This window comes from Monomorium pharaonis, chromosome 2 (genome assembly GCF_013373865.1).
Source record: "Monomorium pharaonis isolate MP-MQ-018 chromosome 2, ASM1337386v2, whole genome shotgun sequence".
In the NCBI taxonomy this organism is placed as follows: domain Eukaryota; kingdom Metazoa; phylum Arthropoda; class Insecta; order Hymenoptera; family Formicidae; genus Monomorium; species Monomorium pharaonis.
The window spans coordinates 6,686,620-6,714,606 of NC_050468.1; the positions used below are offsets into that span (position 1 = coordinate 6,686,620).

At 29.9% G+C, this 27,987-nt stretch overlaps 2 protein-coding genes across 4 annotated transcripts; both read left to right on the forward strand.

The window, feature by feature from the left end:
* LOC105841152 lies at positions 1 to 1,271 on the forward strand. Its single transcript, XM_012688292.3, has 2 exons — positions 1 to 33; positions 799 to 1,271. Exon 2 carries the CDS (start codon positions 845 to 847, stop codon positions 1,235 to 1,237), a length of 393 nt encoding a protein of 130 aa, XP_012543746.1. The 5' UTR covers positions 1 to 33; positions 799 to 844; the 3' UTR covers positions 1,238 to 1,271.
* On the forward strand, positions 938 to 27,982 carry LOC105841151 (carnitine O-palmitoyltransferase 1, muscle isoform). Of its 3 annotated transcripts, XM_012688289.3 has the most exons (16): positions 938 to 1,410; positions 20,613 to 20,768; positions 20,848 to 20,984; positions 21,085 to 21,361; positions 21,566 to 21,889; positions 22,108 to 22,307; positions 22,379 to 22,583; positions 22,687 to 22,794; positions 22,906 to 22,931; positions 23,196 to 23,261; positions 23,640 to 23,702; positions 25,283 to 25,394; positions 25,484 to 25,753; positions 25,832 to 25,981; positions 26,065 to 26,274; positions 26,520 to 27,982. In XM_012688289.3, exons 2-16 carry the CDS (start codon positions 20,628 to 20,630, stop codon positions 26,616 to 26,618), a joined length of 2,388 nt encoding a protein of 795 aa, XP_012543743.2. In that variant the 5' UTR covers positions 938 to 1,410; positions 20,613 to 20,627; the 3' UTR covers positions 26,619 to 27,982. The 3 variants fall into 3 exon arrangements, with proteins under 3 accessions (XP_012543743.2, XP_012543744.2, XP_012543745.2); XM_012688290.3 differs by lacking the exon at positions 23,640 to 23,702; XM_012688291.3 differs by lacking the exon at positions 23,196 to 23,261.
* The last annotated feature ends 5 nt before the right edge of the window (positions 27,983 to 27,987 follow it).

Consider the following 27,987-nt stretch of genomic DNA (forward strand, 5'->3'; position numbering starts at 1 on the left):
CAGCATCAACAGCAGGAGCAGCGACAGCAATCGGTGAGTGAATTTTTATCAAATCAATTATATTTGAATTTATATCATGTATATGTGATATTGCACATTTATAGAACACGATTATGCACATTTGCATAAAACAAATTTAAAATATGAATGCATATAATTGTAAAATTTACGGGTATAGCATGAAACAGAACCAAATAAACGTGGACATAGCATAGAAGAGACCCAAAAAGTCATGCACATTACCTACGGGATTTATAGATATTTGACTACGTAGTTCAATGTGCACATTTTGTGCACATAGAGGCGCTGATGGATGAAAAACCTTAAAACGACGCGATGACTGCTCTCAGGTTCCTCTCTGGTAAAATATTCCAACACGATTGTCCTTAGTTTCTGTTGGATCTAAATGTATAAATAAACTAATCATATAAAAAAATTGTATAACAGTTCCACCGCTTCATTCTCTGTTAAAACGCAGCCACGGCCTTCTTCGTGGGGACCGAACCTAGCATCAGCGCCAAACGTGAATATACAATTACATAGTTTTATCTATTCCTATTGTTAATAAAAAAAATCTTGGTGCGTGCTGTGCTACATCCACGTTTGGACAAAAAAAAAAATATTGCACGTATAAAAGCAATTTTAATTGCGTTCTGTGCTATGCACACGAAATATTGGTAGTAGAATTAATGATTTTTTATTATAAGTGCTGGCGGGAAGATAAATAATAAATATATCATCCCGTTCGCTGTTATGTAGTACGGACATATACCAATTAAAAAATTTCTTTATCGACAGTGATAGGTGGATTAGACCACGTAGTTTACATCCATGTTTGGCGCTGATGCTAGTCGAATATATCGGTCCTACGGAAAAGGCCGCGATAACTGCTTTCGGGTTTCTCTCCGAGTTCGAGGTAGAAGATAACTCGAGTGAAAAGGAGACGGAGCCCCGAAACGGAAGAAAACAGCAGATGCTCCCACCGCTCCACGCAGGTCGAGAAGAGTGGGGCTCCCCTCTACGGGGGCCTGTGTGCTGTGTGTGTGTTTGTGCAAGCGGGACACGCAAGTGCGGACAGCCTTGCTGCCGATGCCGACTTGCTAGGTGTCGTGAACGTGAACAACTGAATTGGCATCGCTGCTTAGCGCCGTCGTCCCGCTCCGTGCGCTCCTCAGTCAGTCCACTGCAGTGCTCCGAGACGTTTGGTCGCGTCCTCGTCGGGCTGCACAGTGCGTGACGAAACGATTCGAATTCACAGTAACGTAAACAGGAAGTGCGTTTCAACCAAGACCGACCGCCCTCCCCTGGTCGCGTCGAGCATCATCGCAGGCAAAACCTCGTGGCACCTTAACCGAAACGTCTCCACATAGAACACAGCTCGGAAACAGCGCGCGCGTACACTCTCCACCGGTGAGTATTACGCATCAGCATCCACGTAACGAGACTTGGTTCTATTATTAGAGCCCGTAAGAGAGAAAGAGATCAGAGAGGGAAAGAGGAGAGAGAAAGCAAGAGAGAGAGTGAGAGAGAGAGAGAGAGAGAGAGAGAGAGAGAAAGAGAGATAGCGTGGCTTACATTTAGTCCGGAGGCGCGGCCGCACGCCTTCACGTCCCGACCAATCATCTGCAAGAAACATTAGCTTCTTCGTTTACCGACATGTTTTCGTGTCCTTCGCCGGACAGTTCGTAACGTTTTCGATTCGGTTTGTCCTCTTTTTCCCCATTCTCTTTCCCCCTCTCCCCTTCTTCGGCTCCTCTCTCCCTCGGGCGAAACAAAGTTAAATGGACTCGGCTCGGGGGATCGACCTTGCAGTCGTTACTCTCCGTCCATGTTTGAAACGGGAGGAGAGTTTCACGCTTTCTCGTCTGAGAAACGTGACGGTGATGTACGTAAGTACGTGCGTACGTACCTCACGCGGTGACAGCGCGCAGGATACGCGTCTGGATGTGAGACTCGTGACATTCCCGCCGCGTAGTTCTACGCTACACTCCTCCGCGACGTAACGGCAATAATAATAACAATCAGCAGAAATGTGCTGCGCCAATACGTACGTTACGTCAACGGCTAATTGATAGAAAAATAATCCACCGCCGATGGAGAGATAATCTTCGGAAAATTTTTTAAGCTTTTCTCTGAGAAAAAAAATCTCCGTGTTTGTCAAGCCACGATATTATATCCTTAGTTCTTGTTTTCAATTTTTAAATTCATATTTATATGTACATTCTATATCTCTTTTTAAAACTTGATTTTCTCCTCTTATTCTCTCTCTTAATATATTGCCTTTCACGCGCACTCTTTTTAATAAATAAATAATCCCGTTAAATATATCCGTAAACCAAGCGTTTTTTGCGAGGAACTTCGCAGACGTGTCCAACTTTTTAAAATTACGTTTTTTTTTCATCTCTTTTCATCTTCATCCCGGATATTCGAATGCTTTTTTCTTGTAATCTAGGTGCACAAAGCAATCGTGCGAAGGCGATTTTTAAATCTGGAATTCCTTTGTGCAAGCCCGTAACGGAGTCGTACGAAATTTTGCGTGTTTCGCGCAGAATTTCCATTCTCCTCGTCGGTTTGGCAAACACATTAACGGTGCCTGCTGAGAGTGTCCGAGCGACATACCATCGCTTCGTTAGACCTGTTCTTATGCTTTTTTCCCTGCGCACAAGTTACGCGAGATACGGCACAGGTGTAGGCTGAGAGATAGATAGATAGATAGATAGATAGAGAGAGAGAGAGAAAGAGAGAGAGAGAGAGAGAGAGAGAGAGAGAGAGAGAAAGAGAGAGAGAGAGCGAAAAGGAGGGGAGTAGGAGGAAGATGACGGGAAAAGAATGTGTAGAAAGTGCATTTTAAAGAGAGCAGATTTGTTGGGCCTTTGATTCCCGCGACTCTTCGATCGCCAGCTCGAATTGCCACATCGTGTTCACATCGCAGAAAATGTCAGCTGTCGAGCCGAATCCGAGGAAATACGAGGCCTCACGGGAGACGTGGCGATTTAAATAAGCTTGAGTTTTATCGTCAAACTCCACGACTCCACGCGTCACGTGTGCGTCGTTTTCCTACCTTGACGTTTGCACAATTTACGAGGTATACATATATACTGTTGCTCGCGACAGATCGAATCGGGTTCGCGTGAATTGGACCAACATGGAAAAAAGGCACGATTTAAAACGTCGAACTGCAATAAATAATTAAAAAAAAAAGAAAAACGTTTCTCTGTAGACACTTGGTCATCGTTTCTCGAAAAGAAAGGCGCATTTTATGTATCTTAGCCTACTTCTGTTTTAACCACAGGGACGTTTTTATAGTGCGTGTAAATTAAACGTAGAAAAGATAAGCTATAAAATTATGCATATACAAATATCAGCGCTCTTATCGCAAAACGTGCATATGATTGTTTATCAACGGATGACGCACAAGTACTGCTAACTAACTAAAGATTAGCATTACTGGTTTTTGAAATAATAAACTAATAGTAAACCAAACTAGAATTTCAAAATTTTAAACTAAAAATTAATAATCTTCTAAAAAAAGTAATTTTACTAAAACTTTGGCTGACGAGCCGAATTTAATGAACTTTCATAAACTCTGATATTATAGTCATAAATATGAATTAACCGCCAATTTATGTTTTGTTTATATTTATATATACATCTAGACAGGTTGAAATAAGTTTTTGACTTCGCGAGTTTTTTGAAAAGAGATAAAGGAATTGCGTTTAAACGGCACTGATCATTATTCTACACAAAATAATTGTACGCGTACCAATTATACGCGTAGTAAAACTGTATAGCAGACAGTTTTTCTACGCACAATATATCCGTGTGCAATTTTTAATTTAAGGATAATTCAAGCATTCTTGTGCACAGTTTTTCCACGTATAATTTTTTTGTGTACAATATATTTGTGTAGAATATTCTGATCGTGTACAATTATTTTGTGTAGAATATGATCAGTGCCGTTTATAGTCCATGGTAAAAATCATGCTGTTCTTTACTCGGAATTTACATAAATTTTATTAGAAAATGATATAAAATAGCGTCGCTATTTTAGTTTTTCTAAATCACGTTTTCAAAAACGCATGATTGCTATATCTTAAAGTTAGCACGACCGATCGGTGTGTGTATTATAATTTTACACTTTTTGTAAACATTAAAAACTAATGTTTGACAGAGAAATTTTTTACAATGCTTCGTTTCATAAGAGCAGCATAAGAAACGAATAAATACAGTGAAACACCAACCGTTATATTCACTTTGACTAGCTGTTATTTTATTGAAACGCAATATTTTGAAAAATTTGAACAATTACATCAAACACACTAGATTTGTATTTAAACTTTATAAAGCTCGTGTCATTTTCTTTTTTAATGAGCAGTAATAGTCATCGTAAACAAAATTTACATTTTATTATTATGTAATGCGTGCTTTGGTTACGCATTTGAAATGTAAATGTAAATGTCTGGTCATATCCGCTTCACAAAAACGAAATATGTTTACGCTAATTTACGATCATCATTGCGAAATTAATATATGTCAACATTTTATAGCACGCGGTATACTATGAGAGATTATATTTTCTCTGAGTAGAATATCCTTATAAAGAACAGCAAATATGAAGGGAAAATGTTGTCGCTATATACAAACGGATATGTTTATATTGTCAAATTGAAACGTTTATGGTAAAATGACACGTTAAAATTATATCTACATAACGTAAAATTCGTATGCGTATGAAAGATGATATTTTCTCCGAGTCCTTGAAGGAAGGATTCTTGGAAGGGATAGAAAGTACTATACAGAGGGAAAGATAGTTTAGCTTAATAAAGAGTTTTTATACATTATATTATACGTTCACATACGTATATGATAAACAATTATTACTAGTAATGGCTTGGCTCTTTGTAATATAAGATTGCCAATTCCGGCATTTTTCTTTTAACATCTTACATTAGACTGAATGGTAATATTTGGCATCATCTAGTACCGTTATTTTTTTTCTGTGTCAAAGTCTGCCTTTCAAAGTAAACATTTTCTTACTAGAACGTGACCAATGACATGTATGTGTATATGTTTCGCATATGCACGTAAAAAGCGATTGCACTTTTGCGATTAGACAGCTCGTGCAGTAAAGAAAAGGAAGACAGAAGTGACGTAATTACGTATTTATTAAAAAAAATTATAGTAAGATTACATTTACGTAAACAGAGAAGTAAAAAGTAATTTAGCAAAAATCATGAAACTTTAGAAAGTTGAAATAAATACATAAATACATTTAATAAAAAAATGTAATTAAAGTACGTATTTACAACTTTTATATAAAGCATGAATTATATTTTACATTTTGTAATTATTTAATTTAGAGTGATGTTCTCAAAGCTTTATTTTTAGCCTTTGTTTAAGAAATGTTATTTAAAAACAAAGGTGATAGGTTATAGTTTTTTTGTGATTTTTCTCTAATATTATATGTTGACCTATTAGTTGTATAATTTTAATCTTTATTAAATGCAAAATTGTATACTGTTGTGTTTATAATGTTTTACAATGACTTACAGAAATATGTATAAATATAATGTCTAATGTATAAGTACATATATTGTTTTAAATATTTAGAAAAGTATCTGTAAAATTTTGATAAAATGTCGAGTCTTGTTGAAACGAATATTTAGTCTGCAATAGTAGCTATCATTGCAACATGTCGGAATGCATAATAATGCAACATAATAAGTTCCCCCTCTGTTACTGCTGTCATAAGCGAGACACATCATATGGCAATCAAATATCAACCTCCGTACATTATTCCTTTATAATATGATTTATTTGCCTTATCTAAGTATTATGACAAACTAAAGTATCATTACAATGATAAATAATCAGGCACTTTTTATAAATTAAACATTTTAATTTAAAGAAAATCGTTATTTAAAAGAGAAAGATAGCATTAAAAATTTTCTTTCTGCTTTGACACAAAAATTTAAAATATTAACTATTGTTTTTAATAATTAATAAAGTATATAAGTATTATGAGAAAAACTTTGTACGTTTTGTTTGGAGTAAATCTGTCCTTATTTTTATCAATCTAAATGAGATAGCAGTTACATTCGAAAGTTCTCTTTAAATCTCAACATGTTTGGAGAATGCCTTTTCATGATAAAAGATGACGATAAATACATAGTAGGCATTAATATATATAGTATAATTTGTGTGTAGAAAATGATGAGACATCCTACAATCATTCTACATACAAGTTTCTGCTTTGAAATGCTGTATTTATCTCGAAGTTATTCTATAATTTTCAAATGATCAAATTCCATTTTTTTATGTTGTGTAAGAATTGCTCGCGTTTTTGATACGCATAATTAAATGTCAAAGGTATATGTAGATATTTCAGACTAATTTTTTCGACAAGTAAGTGAAATTAGATACGACATTTAAAATTGTATGAAATATATAATCATCGATATATCAAGTAAAAGCGTTAATAGTAGGATAAGAATTAGTTTATTAAAAGTTGTACGAAATCTTCCATGTTACACAAATTTATTTTTAGTATTTGTATGATTAATGATATTTTGTTTTAAATATCCATCATTACTATTAGAAGATTTTTCGATGATTTTATTGCTGCTATTGAATTGTACGTATTAATTTTAATGTACAGAACTTTATAATTTGCAATTTATACTCAGGGCTTTAAAAATATGGCTTTAAATTTTAAGATTATTTTGAGCTATTTAAAATGCTGACCATTTAATGCTCAAGACCTTGGCCGTTAAAATTTTATTTAAAAGTTTATTATTATTTTATCAATGTTATCAATTAGATTAGCATTAATAGCAAAGAATTAGCATTAAAAAATTAAATTACTTAATTTTTTATCTAATTGAATGCAACTCATTTTATTTTATTTTCCTGGATGAACATGCCAAATGAAAATCCACGGTCAAAAATAATCTACTTCCTCTACACATAGTAAGTTATTTTCCGTACAATGTTACGAAACGTTTCTGTTTAATCTATATACAATAATCTATATAAAATGTAATATTGAGTTTTATATATACTTTATTTACTTTTTGCCTGTTATAACAGTAATCAAAGATAAAATAATTCATTGACATTTAATTGATAACATGAAAAGAAAAGTAAATTTGAACTATGTAATAAGTGTGAAGAAAACACTAATTAAAACGTAGGAAATTTTATAATTTTACAGAAAAAGTTTAAGTAAAAAAATTATGCAAAGTGCTATTTTAAGTATTCACATTATAACTAATTAAAAGTTAATTTTTGTTTAGGTAATTTTTAAATGCAATACGATTGTATTTTTATTTAAATACCTTTTAAATTAATTTACTTTTTAGCGATATGGTTTGGTTTAGTATAATTGTCTGAAAATTTAATTGCTATATTTTTAATTATATTCAAATTTAATTGTGCCTATCTATTTTGCTACTATTTTCTTTATAATATACAAGAAAAGTGTTAATAAATAACGATTGAGAATAATAATTTCTGCACGAAGAAAGTAAATTTCTATACAAAATGTATCATTAATAAATTAACCAGTAAATTAATGCAGTAAATAAAATCAAATTATAAATTAAATTAAAATGTTCTAAATTACTTATTTAAATAAGATTTAGGCTGAAAATTTATAACTCAATAAAGTTATAGTCTTAAAAATGATGATATTGCGATTAACCGTCGTAATAATATTAAAATTGTCATTACGGTCACAGGTCAGTTCTTTTGAATGAATCATTATTCAATAGGGACCAGATATGTTTATTTATTATTCAAAAGGCAGTTTACATACATTACAATATAATCACCTCTTTGTATTATAGCATTTTATATGGTGATGATTAGTGACCTATACGGATATAGCTCTTTAAGGAATTGAGATATGTGCAGACATAAAAAATATTATTATATAAGAGTGATTAAATTCTATCAAAGCTTTTTACATGATTTGTTATAATTTATAATTATACGTACTGCTATTCACAGCTACATACTCGCGCTAAACTATATCTCTTCAAGTGAATTACGACAGAGCTTAGTTCTATATACACATATGATTAACACACACGTCACATCCATACGACGGTCAAAGTCCAATGTAACAGCAAAAGTGCTGAAATACCAGTTATAACATGGAATTCAGCTTTAGACAGGTGCCTCAAACAATTAATTTTACTCTAAAATTGTTCATTTTCTCCTTGTCGATGTCTTAACAATTAATAGATTTAATATCTTGCGCGATCTTTCCTTGTATTTTTCTAATCAAATTACATAGCAACTATATCGATAATTGGATACTAATTTTTTCTATCTATATATATTGTCTATATATATTCTATCTATGTATATTGATGAGGTGTTTTCAAGCAATTTTTTATACTTTACGTATGTCTTCATTATTTTTTCTGCTTTTTGTTTTGAATAAATACAATTTATATAATATTTATATAATTGTGCAGTCTGTTGTTTATTTAACACCAGAGCTATTGTTAGCAAGTACCTGTAGTTAGAAATTGTGATATTGTATTTTTAATTCTCTTGGTTGATTTCATCACGATTGTACATTATATGTCTATTAACGAAATTCTATTGCGAAAAACACCATACTTCGCGATAGGTGCAAAGAGTCTTGCGTTATCGTAGAAAGTAGCTCCGTCATACTTCTGTTGTGGAGATATCTCCATTTCCCGCCTCCGTAATAAACCAGAAGGCCGTATCGTACAATGCATTTAGATTTAATTGCTATTCAGACCGAAAATTTATGTGCAAATTCTGTAATACTAGTTACTGTAGATAGTAATTTAATATTACATTGCGGAGTATTAATTTTCTAAATACATGTGCGAATATAAATTCGAGTAATGGTATATTTGTACATTTTAGTTATTTTTTAGTAATTTTTTATTTACAAATCCACGAATATAAAAAAATTTAGCATTAATATTTAATATCTGATTTTATTAAAATGATATCAATGATAATTCTTGCTAAATAATACAATGTAAAGTAGAATGTGGAAAGAAAAATTTTGATATTTATTTATGGATTCAATGAGTGAATGAATTCAATACAAAATTACTATTTAAAAAAGAACAAAAAAATATTTATATATCGACAGTATGTCAAATATGCCTTAATGTATTTAATATTCAATTTTTTATGATATGCAAATTTAATTTATTTTGTCTCAGAGCTTTATCTATTTCATTTTCATTGTTTAAGTGCCAACTTTGAGTACGTAACTGCAACTTAATTTTAAAATAGGTATAGGTTTTGTGATCGTTATGCAACTAAACAATCCTTTTACAGTTCTAAATGCAAAGTCTAATTATTTTTAAAAGTAAAAACATTGTTTTTACAGAAAAACGCCATTGAATGCACGATATTATATTGATTATACATTATACGCAATAATCGATCGTAATGTATATTTCCATCGTTGCTGTGTCATCAGAAGATATGTTTCATCATGACGACGTCAATATGATTTTCTTCTTATTATCAATATCTAAATTGGTTTGATGAAGCTCTGCACTAATTACAAGATAGTAATACACTTTAAAATTACTTTTAAATTGTGGCATATTTTAATCATTCCTTACATAGTAATTCAACGTTCTGTCTTCTGTACATACGTAATTATTAAACAAGAAAAATAAACATAATTAAGACCGACTCTCAAGGAATGTTTACTCTTTCTGTGTGAAAGCTTCGAAGAGATGTTATGATCGCGTAGCTGCACTTTAATATTTTTTTATTTCATAATCAGTTCAACGCAAGTTATCAGTCATTTGAAACGCAAGTTACAGTTACAAGATTAAAAAAGTTAAGGGGATTCTGGAGTGCCTTTGAAATTTGATCGAGATCGATAATGTAGAGTCATTTATGCACATTATTAATGAGATTTCATATGTATTTCTTGTATAGATTTAGAAATTCTTTTCCAGAATTAAAGTACACATATTAATATCAATCTATGAATTGAATTTCATATTGAGAAGGAAAAAAATTTTTCTCATATTACTCTACTTATTGACTTTTTACGTGTATATAACCTAAATTTTCGTTTTCTCGTTTTCCAATTTGCAGAATGCAAATCTTTTTTTCTAGACTTCTAATCTTATATCTAATTGCACGATATTGTTCCTGAAAGTTTTTTCTCGGGGGCAACGAGACCATTTTATACATATAAACTGTAGATTTTTTGTATAAAGCAAATATTGTCATTAGGTGATTAATAAATAACAATTTTAAATTTATCAGAACAAATCGTACGCCCTCTTTATTTTTGTACGTACTTTAATTGTGTAAAAGGATTTTGCATTTTGTTATTCCAATTTAAAGATTCAAGTTCACAAAAAAATGTCGGTAACTCTGTCACTCTAGGATCCCCTTAAGAAAAGAATTGAAATTGTTTAAATTTTTTTGCTTCTTGACTGTTGAATAATTCTGAGTTTTATGCCATGTGTACCTCGTTTAAAATCGCATTATTATTAAATATGCAAAATATTAAATTCAGTTACAGAACGACTTTAAATTGATTTCTTCACAACTACCTGAATATTATCATAGCTTAAATTTAATTAATTGTTATCTAATACTAATAATTAATATTATGTGTCACTTCAAAATTTAAATATGATTTGGTGAATTGCTCTATACAAAAATTTTTCGCAAACCTCTTTGCTTCTGCAAATTCTTGCAGATCGTTTTGCTAAATTAAATTACGGCAGACCTTAATAGTTCCAGCGGAAATAACATTACATTATTTCTTCACAAAGTATAGCTCGTATAGATTGTATTGGTAATCATCTTGCTATCAGTTAATATTGCCATTCGCAAAACATAAGTGCGTCATGAGTTCGATAATGAATTAATTTTCAAAGCAAGTTCTGCGTTGCAATAAAACAAATAAAAAATACACGCTTTATTGTTTGCATTTATGTTTGCATTATGACTAATTATTGTCAGGCAATGAAAACTGTGCAACACATTCAATGTTTTTTCTGCACGTTGAATGCTGAAGTGACTTATAAATTATTGGAACAATGATAAACAGATCGCCGAAGTTAGATAAGTATATATGTATGTATACGTGAATAAAAGCGAACGTTTACGATTTGTTTGTCTGGTAATCAGTCTCGCGGCTACCGACAAGATGAATTTGGAGTAAACTCGTGAATGGTGAGGTAATTGTTACGCTTGCCGTTGTGTGATAAGGAAGATGATGCTATACGAAATATCTTTTGTTGCGCGTGTTTCAACGCGCGTCTTGATCGCGACTGGTTCGAAGGCCGTTTCTATATTTATATTCGATGCAATTAATGTCAAACACTAGTGCTACATTGCACTAGATAATGCATTTCAGGTACGCGTATATGTAACGAAGTATAAGAACTATCGTTATCTTAAAAGATATGATATCGGTATTTATCGTGCAAAAACTAATCAATTCTTAGATAGCATTAAAAGCATTACTTGGTTCACACGAAAAAACATTTCATAAGCAGTTTGTCTCATTCAGCAAATGTAGAATATAGATGCAAGATAATTTTTTTTGTTTGATTTTTTAGATTATACGCTTATCTATGTTTTAATTTAATTTGATTATAATGGCAAATAAACTTTATTTAACTGTGTTCTAATATATCAACATAAAATATTGCAGTTGTAGAGATAGCATATTAAAATATAAAATATAAAAAATTAATTTTTTTGCGAAACACGAATTATTTTTTATACATATAAAAATTATGATCACAATTAAGGAAATGCTAGCGCTAAGTTTGTTTAATTATTAAACACTATTATTTTTGAACACAAAAATCTTTTTATTGATTACGTAGAATTTAAATTGAATCCTGTTTTTCAATTATTAAATTCAATAAATGGATGATAACTCAGAATGGAGTTATTTATTTTATATGAAAAATGGAAAAATTTTTTAAATTATAGTTTTGTTTTTCACTTCTGTGGTCGACTCGTGACAATATTTGCTGCACATATAAGTTTTAGACTTTGTACATATAAAACAAGCATACATTTTTATCAGAATTACAATATTACATTTTTAAAATAAAGAGCTTTAGTATAAGAGAAAAATTTTTTTTATCTGAAAATTTGTGTATGTGTTTGTGCATCATTGAAATAGTTTGTAGAATTATATGTTTATTACATCAATATCGCACACATACATAAGACAATTTTGTCGGTAAAAACGTCGTCAGTAACTCCTTATAAATCTAAATACAAATAAATATATTCTTACATTTTGCTACATGTATTGTATTTAAATATGTATTCCATACATATTTAAATACAATACATGTAGCAAAATGTAAGAATATATTTATTTGTATTTAGATTTATAAGGAGATACATAGAATTACATACCATCTTAACAATATTACATTTAGGTTTTTCAAATATGTATAAGAAAGTTAAATATAAGCGTTTCTACATATATTTTGGATTTCTAATTTTTTTTTCAAAGAAAATATTACTTAGGTTGAATTTAAATGAAAAATATTATCTTGAATTTTGTAATTTTTTTCTTTAAAGAAACGACACACTTGGCGCCTTTTTTTATCTTTTTTTAAAAAGGTAATTTTGTTTGGTATGTATAACAAAAAATTAAGTATAAGCGTTTCTACATAAAATTAATGCAAAGTTATGTACCAATAAATAAAGAATACTTGTATATTATATGTGAATTAATTCTTCGAATATTTCTTTACGCGCAGAACAATATTACGAGCCATAAAATACATTTTTTATTGCGTTATGCATATTGATTTTTAATAAAGTCTGTACAATTTAAGCTTATTTATAGTTTTGGTTTATTTTTATTTATAAAATATTTTTATATTCTTATTAAAGATAAATATGAAAATAAATTATTGTAATTAACTTGGCAGTTTAAAAAAATTAAGATTTGCATTTAGAGGAAAGAAGGCGGTTATGGACCAGATGTGGGGTTGTGGAATTTATGAGATTTCGTATACTTTGTGTAGAATTTGGGGATAACCGTTTAAATTATTTCTTTATATATACTGTTTAGATGTTATACCATAGCCACTGGTCAGTAATATTTATTGTGTTGTTCGTGTTGAGTCCCATAATCTCTTTGAATGTAATTTTGTTATATTTGTATTTTACTTATTAACTAATATATTTGTTATGATATGACTTATAACATTTCTACAATGCGCAGACACAAGATTTTTGTACATATATGTTTCATACATGTAACTTAGTTATAATTTAAACATTGTTAAATAAATATCGAAAAAGAGATATCATTAAATGAAATCATTATATTAAATTTTTTAGCCAGACACCATTGATATCACGAAATTCCTACTCTTATCGCGATATTCACGACTAAATAAGTTTGATGCTTAACTTAAAATGGGCTCGTCTCGCATCTAAATGATAAAGTCTTCGTTAGTAATATTACGCATTATCATCCAGACAGAAGTCACACCGATAGGGAAGTATCTTGACGTTATTTCTCACACACAAGATATTCTCTCACATTGTGGTCGGATCTTTTATCAATGTGCTCATTATATCCGGGTTAAGGGGCCATGTACGCGAGTAAAAGAGAGTAAAATAAATTTTATATTTTTTAATTTTTATATAGGATATTTAGAAATATCAAATTATATAATAAAAATATAAAGAAAGTGTAGAATATTTTTTATATAAACGTTAACAAGAAAACGAATATATTAATGTCGATTTACATAGTACATAGTACACTTAGTAAGTAAGCACAAAAGTGATATAACCTGTAAACAAATATAAAAAAATATTTAAAAAATTTATATAAAATACAAATTTTTTTCACATAAATAAATTTTTATTTAAATACGACGAAATAAAATTGTATTTCTATAGCAAATAAATTAATACAAAATAGGATAGATAAGAAAAAAGATAAGATAAGAAGAAATAAGATAAGAAAATAAGATCTAAAAAAAGATAATATCTAAAAGAAAAATAAGATATTTGTCACAGAAATGTACTATTATCTCATCAAAATCAAATTGGTTTATAATAAATGTTGAACAAAGCATTACAAGTAACATTTGCTTGTTAGGATTTTAATATTTCTTTTCAGTAATTGATTACTTTAAGATTAGACAAGTAGATTATATTTCTTATATATTTATATTTTGCTTATTTATTGAGAAAAAGTACAATTTACTTGTCTATAAAATAATCAGCTGTTCAGACAACACAGTGTTCAAAATTGGGGCATAAGATGTCTTTAAAATGTCTTTTAGTTATATTTTTAAAAGATATCTATATTTTTTAAATTGTATTATCTGGGTAGTTTTGCAGATTACAGATTTCTACGAATAAAAATATAAATAAATTTTGGCTTAAAAGAATAAATGAAGATTTTGACGATTACTTACTGACTAAACGTTGTACATAAGCAACTAAGTTATTGACTACTATATAAATATGTATATAATGTTTTAAGTGTAAGTTAATAAGAAACGATGAGACAGCAATTATTTTTTCTCATAAAGATCAATAACAGAAATGGAAACTTTATGGCAGATGTCAATATTAGCTTATCATAATTGTAATTGACGTCAACGAACAATACTATGTTTTAATATTACTTTTTTGTGAGACTATTAATTTACACAATTTTTATTGGATCTAGATCACTGATTAAGGAGATCCGGGAGTAACAGATACCGACATTTTTGGGGGAACTTGGATTTTCGAATTGGAATAACAGAATGGAAAATCCTTTTACAGGATTAGAGTACGCACAAAAATGAAGGGAGCGACGTACAATTTGTTCTGATAAATAAAAAAAATTGTTATTTATTAGTCACCTAACGACAATATTTGCTTTATACGAAAAATCTACAGTTAATATGTATAAAATAATCACGTCGCTCCCTAGAAAAAACTCAGGAATAATATCGTGCAATTAGAAATAAGATTAGAATCCTATTAGAAAAAAAGATTCGTATTCCCCAAATTGGAAAATGAAAAAACGAAAGTTTAAGTTATGTACACATAAAAAATCGATGAGTAGAGCAATATGAGAAAAATTTTTTTCGTTTTCAATATATAATTCAATTCATAGATTGATATTAGTATGTGTACTTTAATTCTGGAAAAGAATTTCTAATCTATACAAGAAATACATATGAAATCTCATTAATGGGGTACATGAATGACTCTACATTATCGACTTTGATCAAATTTCAAAGGCACTCCAAGATCCCCTTAAAGACTCGGAATTGTTTTGGATCCATAAAGTTAATCGAATTTTTTAATATGAATCCAACAATTTGACACACATTGCACAAATCACAATTAAAATTGTATAACTTATATCTTAATTTTTTTTTGAACTGAGAAATATGCGTATTTTGAACTAATGTAATATAGAATAAATAAAATAATATTAAATTATTTTTGGCTACATGCTTTGGTAGTAATTATTATAGCTAATTTCCGCTGACAATTACATCTTCGCTGTCTTGTTATCAGTTTCTTCTTTATCTAATTATCTTTAAGTGATAGTAAAAATATTCAGGAATCAGAACAAGTAAAAATTGTAATCTTAAGATGTTTAAAATTATGTGTTGACCGAATATCACAAATTATACTATTATATTATTATAGTATATCTGATTGATTTATACTTTGATTTACATGTTTATTTTATAAAATTTTTTTCTTAATAACGAATTTTTATTTTGTCAAAAGTGTGACATAATATAATATAGAATGTCATATATTATCTATATGCGTGACAGATAAAAGTAGATTTGAAAAGTCAATTGGATTATTTTAATGCCTATCGAGCAAATTTCAAGGTTCTTATTTAAATTCCCGATTGTCTCCGATTGCTAATTCTTTTTATTTATCGGGGTTATATACTATAAAAGAGGTGATTGTTTACGTAAATGCACGATTTGTATATGTGAAAAAATTCTTTTTATTTATCGGGGTTATATACTATAAAAGAGGTGATTGTTTACGTAAATGCACGATTTGTATATGTGAAAAAGAGAGACAGAAAAAGAGCGATTAGAAAAGAAATAGAGACTTGCTGCACGTGACTTAAACCAACATCGAGATTAAACTTCTATAGACTCTGGTTTGACCATTAATGTTATCATTCCAATGCTCTCTTTGCGCGTTTCAAAGAAAGAACTTTACGCGACTCTATAGAGATCTTTGACGCATAACGCGATAAACTTGGACCCATGTCTACATGTATATGTATGTCTACTTTTCACAGTATTCATTGTCGAGACGCTAATTGTTATCTTCAGTTTTTCGTATTATTATAATGACAGAGATAATGCAATAATAAAGCATATTACTATACTATTCTAATTGTCAGAATATAATGTTCTTTGGGATGAAAACAACAGTTTTCAGTGTCTGACTCTAAATATATATTTTATTTTATAATTTATGTTTTGACACGTATTGTTTATTTGCTATAACAATGATATAACTCAAAATTTGTTTTTTTTATTGTCTACAAAAAATAATTTTAATGAAATTTAATGCACTAAGAAAAAGTGAAGAATTAATGATATGTTTATGTAATGATGGTCTTAGACCATCAGTAGATCAAATTATTACACAAAAATTGTATTTAAAAGGGATATTATAACATCTTGATAATGTTAAATCATTTAAACTGAAAAAACTTTGTTTTTTAAGTTATGTCGTTATTGTAGCCAATGAGCAATATTTCTTTACAATAGTCTCTTTTATAAGTGTAATACACACTTAACTTAAAACTCAGAGATGAGTTATAGCCGCGGTTAGTTTTGCGAAGCTTTGTGCAATTTAAATTTAATTTATTATTTATTTAATTTACTACTGATTGAGGGGATTGAATTAATGCTATATAAAATTTTGTAATTACACGAAGTTTATTAGTGTTTGTTCGTATTTATTCTTTTACTAAGCAATTTTGCCTTTGATATATTGCAAGTTTTTATAATTTTTTTATTATCTGTAAATTTATATCAAAAATATTATATTATATGAATAATTGTTTTCATAAACTGCATTTGTCATTAACATTGTAACAGTGATTATCATTGAATTACAATCGATTTTGTGTTTTCCGATGTTTTTTTATAAATAGCTTTGTTACGCATCCTTTTTTTTTAATTTTTTAACTCAACAAGACACACGTATATTGCAGACAAATAAAACACGGCACACGACCTACTTACGGCGTGGAAGAAATTTGCTTGGTGTAATTTATTTGCCACGATGGTATCGACGTGCCAGTTATCGAACATAATTTTTAACTTGATTTTAAAAACGTACATGAAAAGAGGCAAAAAACTCTCCAACGTGAAATGCTGTTTCTCTTATCAGGCGACTTATCAAAAAATCGTCACAATTAAAAAATTACTACATCTTGAAAAATTACGATAAAACGGGCGGCCAATAAAATTGTCAAGTTAACTCACACACCTACCGAAACAGACGCAGACTGTTTATCATATCTTCATTGAGATCATTGAGTCGTTACAAACACACCTTACTATCAAATAATTTTACGATCGAGAGATAAAATGCAGCCTAATCTGAATGTGTCAAAAGATTATGCTCAATTATTCGTTAAGTTTATGACGGCTCTTCTGACTGAAGTTGCCGTTCAAAGTCCAAGGTTACTGGGCGCAAACGTATGATTACTACCTGTAAATTGGGAGGGAAGGGAGCCAATAATAATCCTTAAACTAAAGATAATTTCGCCGCATCGATTTTTCTTGAGAATATTTTCACGTGAAAAAGATTGGATAATATTTATACAAAGTTATTATTTATGTACAGAAATTGTGCAGCATTGTGTAAAATTATACGAATGCATACCTGTTATGTGTTCTTTTCTTAGTCATTTTACATCTCACGTGTCTCACGTCGTTCATTATTTTTAGACATTTCCTAGATATTCTTAAGTTTAATTCAAATATTTTTCTACAATCGTACAAAGTTGAGAAACAGCATTACGAAACTTTCGCTGAACAACGTGTCCAACATTTGTTACATTGCTAGTGAACCGGCTTTCCTGGTGAAATCGGAAGGAAAAGGATCCTTAAATGAATCAAGTAATGCACTCTCGCTAAAAAGTCTTCAATCTGAAAGCGTGACGGGTTGTCCACATTCATAAATTATCGTCAATTACTTTTCTCTTTCTAAATAATATAGTTCCTAATATTTTTACGACTTACACACGAGGGCGCGCGGGTTTCGTTAAATTAATTATGCATCTTATATCGATCAGAAGCCTGTTATCGAAGCGTTCCTCTCTCCCATTCTCCCGATATTCCTTTCCATCATGACTCGAGTGGAAATCGAGTGAAACGCAGACGGACTTTCTATCACACAGTTCGCTCTTGTAACGCGAGTACGAGCCAAAATTGTAATACGAGGGAAGACCTTCAACTCTCAACATCCTCGGTTCATGTAATATCCTCTAATCTGTGTTTAAACGCTTTACATTATACATATGTACATTCCGTAACCCGAATTAATATTTATTTTTCACGAATTTTTCGCTCAGGACTTTCACTTCGCAACGGCTACCAACTTTCGCAATGCTATATCCCTACTTGATGACGAAAATTAATTCTAAAGCAGTAATAATATTAATTTAGTATGAGAAAAAAATGAAGTTTTTTGTAATTTTTTTTTTTTGTAAGCAGCTGCAATTGTGGTTGTATAATATAAGTAGCACTATTAAGGATGCCATAACACCACCTTGACAGGCCTAAATTTTTGAGGATTTTTTGTGTGAAAATAAATGGAGTAAACAATAATTCGCTGTTTGCCTTATTATATGTACAGTTTAAAATCTATGAAAAAATTTAAATTTTTTTTAAAGGTGCCTAGAAATCTTGTAAATATACCGCCAAAATTGAAAAATCGCACTGATTAGCAGCTGCAAATTTTAAGCTAGAAAAAAAACCCCTAAATTTTTTGTTTTTAAAATTGAACATAAAAAAATCTTTACTACTTCCACAAAAATAAAAATTTCGAAAATTTTCTACGTATTTCTCTGGCAAATTTAATGTAATTTTTAACAAATTAAGGTTTTTTTTCTAGCATACAATTTGCGGCTGCTATCTGTCCGCTTGTACAGCGCGACTTTTTAGCTTTAGCGACATATTTACAAATTTCAGGGCACCATTAACTCTAACCTAAACCTAAACACTATCAATAATTCGGTATTCTACACATGAGCTGTAATACACCCCAGTCTCTTTAAATAGTTATTACTTGTATATTATTAAACATTTTGGCCTAAAATAATTTTTAACATTCTTTAAACTTCTAAAAATAATGTCTAAAAATTTTTTGGGACAATTTAAATTTTAAAATTTGTAAAATCAGTAAGGTTTATTCTACCTCAGGTACTAGAATTGGGGTTAAAAAATTTTTAAAAAATGTTTTATAGATTTTAAAATGTATATAATAAAAGGCAAAAAGCGAATTATTGTTTACTCTATTTATTTTTGCACAAAAAATTCTCAAAATTTAGACCCGTTAAGGTGGTGTTATCTCTTAACGTTTTACAAATTTGATACTTATAAACGTACCTATTACTAATTATAGCAAAATGTTCACAGATATTAATATCTTTCAGTTCTTCAGATTGTTTATTACATAATCAATGACAGATCTTAATAACTGATGTATGCAATGTATGCATACATATTGAGTATTTCTATTAAAAACTGACTTTTTCATATACTGTTAATTTTAAAGTGTGAATAAACCAATTTATTTCAATATATGTTGCAAGAAAAAAAACTTACATGATTTTTCGTTCGTAATTCGACATTGCAATGAAACGAAAGCAAAGAATTTAGAAATATTGCGAATCGAATTTATTCAATCGTTTTATTAGTAAAAAAAAAACGGTAAGAGAAACGATAAAAGTTTTGTGCAAGGATTTAGACCGAGTACGAGTCTACAGTCTCGGATATTTTTTTGAAAATCGAATATGTATTTGACCTTTATAATGTAAGTTTGCTATGAATGTGGACGATGTGATTTGCACATCGAAGTACACCGAACTTGTTGTATATGATGGCTCGTATTTACCAGCTTGGCGACGTTCTGCAATGCATTCACGCACGCACTCGTGCGCACCACAATTGCGGCTTTTAAGTAAGGTCAACTGGTGCATCTGCGTTCACTCAGCATCGTTATCACCGCTACGATCATGTAGCTCATCACAACGAGGTTGCTCTTTCTCTGTCGTTTAGCCGACAATTTCTCGATGTGTCTCTTTTCGAGATTGAAGAAACTTCGATATTTTGCCCTATTATCATATAAAACTAGTTTTATAATTTACTAATATTGTAAAACTAATTTTTTTAGACTTTAACTTCCATATAATTTGCATTCTAGATTCGCATACATTCTGACAGTCTTGTGTTACTAATTTCTTCAACATTATTCAGAACACCATTTCTTATTTCTTTAATGGCAATGCAAGCCTAGACTATAATTAAGTCGAAGAATATTAATTGTGCGTTGATTCATTTCAAATGTATGTCTTACAGGAAGGCTAACGCAGAATGGCGGAAGCCCATTCAGCCGTAGCATTCAGCTTTTCGATAACACACGAAGGATGGGACGTAAACTTCGATCGAGAAGTACTCCACTTGGTCTGGCAGTCTGGTGTACGATCATGGAAAAAAAGATTCTTTCGATTTCAGGTAAGTCGTGATGTTCTGGATGATTTAAACAGTCTTTTTAGTACAAATATCAAATATTATTAATGCATCATATACATAGAACAATCTGAAAAGCGGCGTTTATCCAGCTTCTTTGGAGAGTCTATGGATCACTGTAATTTTAGTAACGGCGATACACTTTGCTGGTTATAAAGTTCCGTATGACCTCGTTGGAAAAGTTTCACCATATCTTTTTGCGTAAGTCTATGTAATTTTGTGTCTTAATTATAAATTATTTACGATTTATTGTACACATATAGATTAATAATAATTCAATAACCGTTGTTTTTCATGACAGATCCTCGATACTAGCACATCTGGCAGGCTCCTTCGTAGTCGGGCTGTTTTTATGGTTGGCAGTCATATACATGATTCGATATACGCTGAAATTGTTACTTATGTACAAAGGATGGATGTACGAGTCAAGAGGCAAAGGTCGCAGGCCATCAAAGTTGACTCAGGTCTGGGTGTTGCTGGTGAAATTGTTTTCAGGTTGGCATAAGCCCATGTTATACAGTTTCCAAGGATCACTGCCACGATTGCCGCTACCGACAGTACCTGATACTATGAAGCGGGTTAGACAAATAATGTATTTTATGATCTTATATTAGACATGAATGAATACTCGCTTCTTGTACTCATAAATTGGACTCTGTATTCTCGCTGGTCTAGTAAATATTTTAATCTTTTAATATTTAAATCTTTTCAGTTTAGTTCACGACACTTCTAGGCATTTTTATTTAACATTGTAATAAAAAAATTATTGTACATTTAAATAGTATCTGAGGAGTGTACGGCCGTTGCTCGATGATGAGAATTACGCTCGCATGGAAAAGTTGGCCAACGAGTTTCAGAACGGCATCGGAGTCAAGTTGCAACGTTACCTGATTCTTAAGTCTTGGTGGACCACCAACTACGTATCTGATTGGTGGGAGGAGTATGTTTATTTACGCGGTAGATCGCCTTTAATGGTTAACTCGAATTTTTATGGAATCGATGCCATTCTCTCGCATCCTACAAACGTACAAGCCGCGCGAGCCGCAGCCGTAATATATTCCTGCTTACAATATAGACGTCTCATCGAACGCCAAGAGTTAGAACCGGTCAGTCATTCTTATTGTTATTTATTACTACATTAAAACAATGGAGAGATTTATACATTTAGTAAAGGCGTCTTTGTTTTTATTCATTGTTTGTTGAGAAAGAATATATTAATTTAAAAATAAAGAAAACAGAAAATAAGAAACTGCATATTAGTATTCTGTAATAAATCAGTTTAATTACATGAACGAAAGGTTTAAAAAATTATATATATTTTTAGATTCTAGTACAAGGAATAGTACCATTGTGTTCTTGGCAGTATGAAAGAGTATTCAATACTACACGAATTCCAGGAATTGAATGTGATAAAATTGTGCATTACCAGGATTCTAAACATATTGTAGTGTATCATAAGGGCAGATATTTCAAGGTTTTAATTTATTACCGAAATAGAATTCTTCAAGCCTGTGAGATAGAACTGTAAGTTATTGTTTTATTGATATATATCTTTATTATACATGTATATTACGATAATATATATCGTCTTATAGTCAAATTCAACAAATTTTGGATGATAATTCAACACCATCAGAAGGAGAGGAGAAATTGGCTGCTTTGACAGCTGGTGAAAGAACTGCCTGGGCACAAGCCAGGAAAGACTTCTTCACGAAAGGTGTAAATAAGGCTTCTTTGGACATTATTGAGAAGGCCGCATTTGTGGTCGCATTGGACGATGTACCTTATGAATACGATCCAGTACGTCATTTAATAAAATAAAAATATTTTAAATATAAATAATATAAATATTTGTTACATTCGATAATAATTATATAATTATTCTAATTATTTTGTGCTTCAGAAACATCCAGAAAAATTGGATCATTATGGTAGAGTCCTATTACACGGAAAAGGATATGATCGATGGTTCGATAAATCTTTTACGCTATGCATTGGAAGCAACGGCAGAGTGAGTATCTTTTTATTATATGTTTATAATTATAGCATATCATAACTTTATGTAATTGTAGTTAGATTATTATTAATTTCAATGAGTCATAAAAATAATTTCTGTTCACAGATTGGCTTCAACGCAGAACATTCTTGGTGAGTATATACTTTATGTGGATTATGTATGAATAATAATAAATCATTGATATTATATAAAATTTTTTATCATATATAAAAAATTATTTAGAAAGATTGTGCAGCTATTCAATTCAATAAAGATGATACAAAGCGCAAATTTGTTATACACAATATATTACGAACATAATTAGATCTATATTTTCATTAATATAAAATAAGACTTATCGTATATAAATTTATGTATTTATTGAAACACTGCATATAATGATAAGTAATGAGCAGGGCAGATGCTGCAGTCATGTCACACTTGTGGGAGTACATAGTATGTTCGGAGTTCCTGGATCAACAGTAAGAAATACAATCCATAACTTATATTACTTATCTTGCATCTATTTCTTCTGCTTCTGAAAGAACTTGTATATTGCTGTCTCTATTTCTTATGTGTCAAGGAAGTGGAATTCTGTGAAAATAATTTGGATTGCAATATATGTTTTTTGTTTTTATTTTAATATTTCTTTTAATAATTCTCTAGTGTCTTCGAACGCACTTCGCAGCAGTCATCTTTGAAGTTCTGTAGGATTCTTGCTATACTTATGTTTCAGTCTTTCAAATATTACGTTTCCTCTGGAGGTTACTTTTTTCTACTGGATACTTATGCTGATGAATGCTTGTCTCACTTCTCTTTCGCGTTTTGTCTTTAATGTTTCTTTCTGATATGCTTATTAGGGCCGATGCGCCAGTGCTCGGAACTCTATGGGAATTTATTATAGCTGCTGATATTGAAATCGGGTAATTTTTGTTGTGTTGTTATATAGAGTAGTTTAGTAGGGAAAATTAGTAACCCATAATTTGGCTCATTTTTATTCCTAACAATTGCATAAATACATTTTATTTTAATTATATAATAATTGATTTTTCTACTTCTACAAGCATTTCTGTATATAAATTTTTGCATGCAAATACTCGTTAATATGTTAAAATACAATTATCTGCTTAATAGTTATCAAGCAACAAAACTAATATACATTATAAATAAGACTGTCTTTTAAGGAAATGCTAAAATTGTCTTATTTTATCGATCAATATGATTATTTCCGATTCACTAATCTTTTAATTGCGTTTACAAAATTAAAATTTTCTTTCCACAATTAAAGTACAGACAATAATACAACGTGTACATAACGATTTCATACAAAAAAGTAAATACTGTGTACTTTAATTATGGAAAAGGATTTTTAATTCTGTAAAAACAATTAAAAGATTAGTGAATTGGAAATAATCATATTGATCGCTAAAACAGGACAGTTTATTTAGCATCCCATGAAATAAAGTTATTGCTTGACATATAAATGTATTTATATTTGCATGATAAATAATGATCATCGTGAACATTTAGTCCTTATTTTTCAAATAATGCATGTTAATATACAATTTTCTTCATAAAGAGCGATCACAAAAATTGCCTATTTTATGATCCGCAAATTTTTAACCAAATTGTATATCAAATGATATACAATTGTATATCAAATGATACTTTATTTATGATGAGACATTGATCAGCAAAAAAATTTAAGTTTAGCATAGAAATGACTTCAGAGATATGATGAGTTTAAGTGTTTGAAATCAATTAGTACATCAGCCTTATGTTCCTTCCTGTACTTTTTGTATCTATTACTAATTATAATAATAATCATTTGTAAATTATTTTAATTTTATTAATATTATATTTTTTGTTTTATTATCATTTTAATATCATTATTTAATTTTGTGAAAGATGTGTACTCTTATAACACAATACTCTATTATATTATAAGAGTACACATCTTTCATGTGTTATTATCGGAAACTGAGAGTGGCCATCGCGTTTTGGGGACTAATATTTGATGTAGCATCAACACTAAAAGATATGTTGATTTAGGTATCTATTTTGTCATAAAAAATTCATAGAAACAGATTGACTTTCTGTCATAATTAAGTCAGCCATTTTGAATTTTGAAATTTTTTTCTTAGAATTCGTCATTTTCGATTAAAAACAATTTTAGGATATACGATGTTAACAAAAATAATTGACAAATACAAAAAGTACAGTAAGAGATATGAGACTGATGCATCAATTGATTTTCGAACACTTGGACCTCTTATATCTTTGAAATCGTTCTTATATTCAATTAAAAAATTTTTTGTTAATTTGGTAAAAGTGGGATCGATACATGCCATCATAAGATATGCAATTTGACTAAAAATTTGCAAACCGCAAAACAGGCCAAAAACCTTGATTTTGGGGTTACATTTTTTATACTTAAAAAATAAATGAAAGATGTAAAAGCTTAAAATTCTCTGTCATTTGAGAATTTATATATTATTCTCAGATATAAGGACGGACATAATGCGGGTAATCCAGAATTTGCACCTCCAACTCCAATTCGATTGCAATGGGATTTAAATGCCAAATGTGTTGAAGCTATTGAACAATCTTATAAAGTAATAAAAAATAAATCATGTCTTATGTATAAATATAGCACATGTAATAAATATCACAATTATATAACAATTAATTTTAAATTTCACAGGTAGCGCTCAGTATATTAAATGAGATTGAATTACGTGTTTATGTGCATGATGCTTATGGAAAAGGTTTGATGAAAAATCACTCCATATCACCAGACGCTTATATACAAATGGCATTACAATTAGCGTATTATCGTGATGCTGGTAAATTTAATTTAACTTATGAAGCTTCCATGACGAGGTTGTTTCGAGAAGGTAGAACAGAAACAGTTAGACCATGCACTATTGAATCTTCTAAATGGGTTAAAGCTATGGAAGATAAAACAATAACGGTATATAAAAACGAAATAAATGTTAAGTATAAAGATTGTTTTTCCGTGTATTTCTAATTAATTTTTTTTCTAATCTAGGTAACAGAAAAAATCAAGTTGTTAATGGATGCAGTGGGAAGACATCAAAGAGGTTATCAAGATGCCATGTGTGGTAAAGGAATAGACAGGCATCTGTTCTGTTTATATGTAGTATCAAAGTACTTAGAAGTAGATTCACCATTTTTGAAGGTAATTGTTTTATTCCCTATTATATATAAATAATAATTGTGATTAAATGTAATCTTATTAAATACAATAAATTTTTATTACAGGAAGTTCTAAGCGAGCCATGGAGATTGTCAACATCGCAAACGCCACATGGCCAAACATCAAAATTGGATTTGAAGAAGTATCCCAACTGTATTTCAGCTGGTGGTGGATTTGGTCCTGTAGCCGATGATGGCTATGGTGTTTCTTACATAATTGCAGGAGAAGATCTTCTATTTTTCCATGTTTCTAGTAAACGATCTTCATCAAAAACGGTAAAATAGTTAAAATTTTCGGTCTCATTACAATCGCGTACTATAATTCAGTTCATTAGAATTGTTTTTATATTTGTTTTAAATATTTTCATTTATTTAGAAATATTTCTATATTTGGGTTTTCTTATGTTTCAATATAATATTAAATATAGTTTATAGTTGTTTATTTTATAACGATAATTGTATTTTTTCTGATAATAAAATAATAAATCATTTCTATAAAATAACATAGATAATATTTACAGGATGCCGCCAGATTTGCAAAACAAATCGAGAAAGCACTTGGCGATATGAAAGACTTGCTAGAACAAAAAAAGAAAATACATCAGAATGGATCTGCGTAACTTATTCATTACCTATAGCGATCGCGTGCAAAAGTAATTAATTATAGACTACGCAATTATGCGGAATTTATAACACCAGATAACTTTTGGCTCGTGGAAGGATTCGATAATGTAAACATAGTTTTAATGTTTAAAATATAATTTTCCTAAGAGTTTTTTTTTTCGTAGACAATTATTTTATTAGATAAAGGTTATAAAAAAAATTACGGGCCCAAAATTCAAAATACATTATAGACATTGCACATATAGAGGTAGATTTTATGGAATCATTTCATTTGTCATATATGTATCATTTCTCATAATTATCATCTTTATTATTAAATAATCGTTTATAAACTGACAATTTATGCGTGATTTACTAACAATGTTGCACAGCAAAGTGTCCACAAAAGTACCAAATCTCGATTATTTGCTGTTCAATATTAGAAATTAAAAAAAAAACTTGACATTAATATACAGAAATCTAAAAATTGACTGTAAATCTTATTATTAAAATTGTTGAACATTTCATGTGATATAAAAAAAAGTTATTGAAGTGAAAACTTAAATAATGAAAACACCAAATTTTGTAAGATTTCATGAATGCATATTATCACACTGCATATCCACTACAAGTATATAAGCGGTTTAATAATTTTATTATGCATAGATATGTGTACTATATCCTAATTTAGCATCAACAAGTGATTTATACAAGTATGCAATGCAATTTACGCATATTAAGAAATGATTTTCTTTCTGTTATTATATACAAGTGGTAGACAAGTATTGCCTTTATCTTAATATGAAGAGACATCGATCTGTATGATCAATCTCGTCAATTTAATATCTAATGAGATAGAGATGTGCAACTACGAATATGTGATTACTCCAATTTCTTTTTTAGGTAAATGTTTAAGCGATGCCATATATTGATATGTGCAACTTATCAATGCAAAATGTTTTAATTGTAAGTAATTACTAATTGTAAGCAATTTTATACTTAGAAAAGAAGCGTATAATTACATTTCCCATATATATTTGTTAAAGATATATTTAAAAATAATGGTGCTTTTAAACCCTTGTTGTTATTTTTTGGTGGTGTTATAATTAAAACATTAAGATATTTAAGCGTAGGAGATATATGAAATGAAAGATGATAAGATATACGTAACATTTTTGTATACTTAATTTCATCTTTGTATATTTACTGAAAGTTCTGATAATAATAATTGTAAAGATGTGAAATTGTACGATAGAATTTCGTCTGTTAGTCCGCATAACTTTGACATCCACTATATATAGAACTTTTATGGAAATGACACTGCTAGACATTTGCAGGAAAATTCCTGAAAGATCTAAAATATGCTTATCGAGAAAAAAAATATGT

Coding starts and splice junctions, on each gene's coding strand:
- LOC105841152 (XM_012688292.3), top strand. CDS start 845: ATGCTAGTCGAATATATCGGTCCTACGGAAAAGGCCGCGATAACTGCT.
- LOC105841151 (XM_012688289.3), top strand. CDS start 20,628: ATGGCGGAAGCCCATTCAGCCGTAGCATTCAGCTTTTCGATAACACAC. Junction 22,932..23,195: donor TTCAACGCAGAACATTCTTG/GTGAGTATATAC, acceptor AGTAATGAGCAG/GGCAGATGCTGCAGTCATGT. Junction 25,395..25,483: donor CTATTGAACAATCTTATAAA/GTAATAAAAAAT, acceptor TAAATTTCACAG/GTAGCGCTCAGTATATTAAA.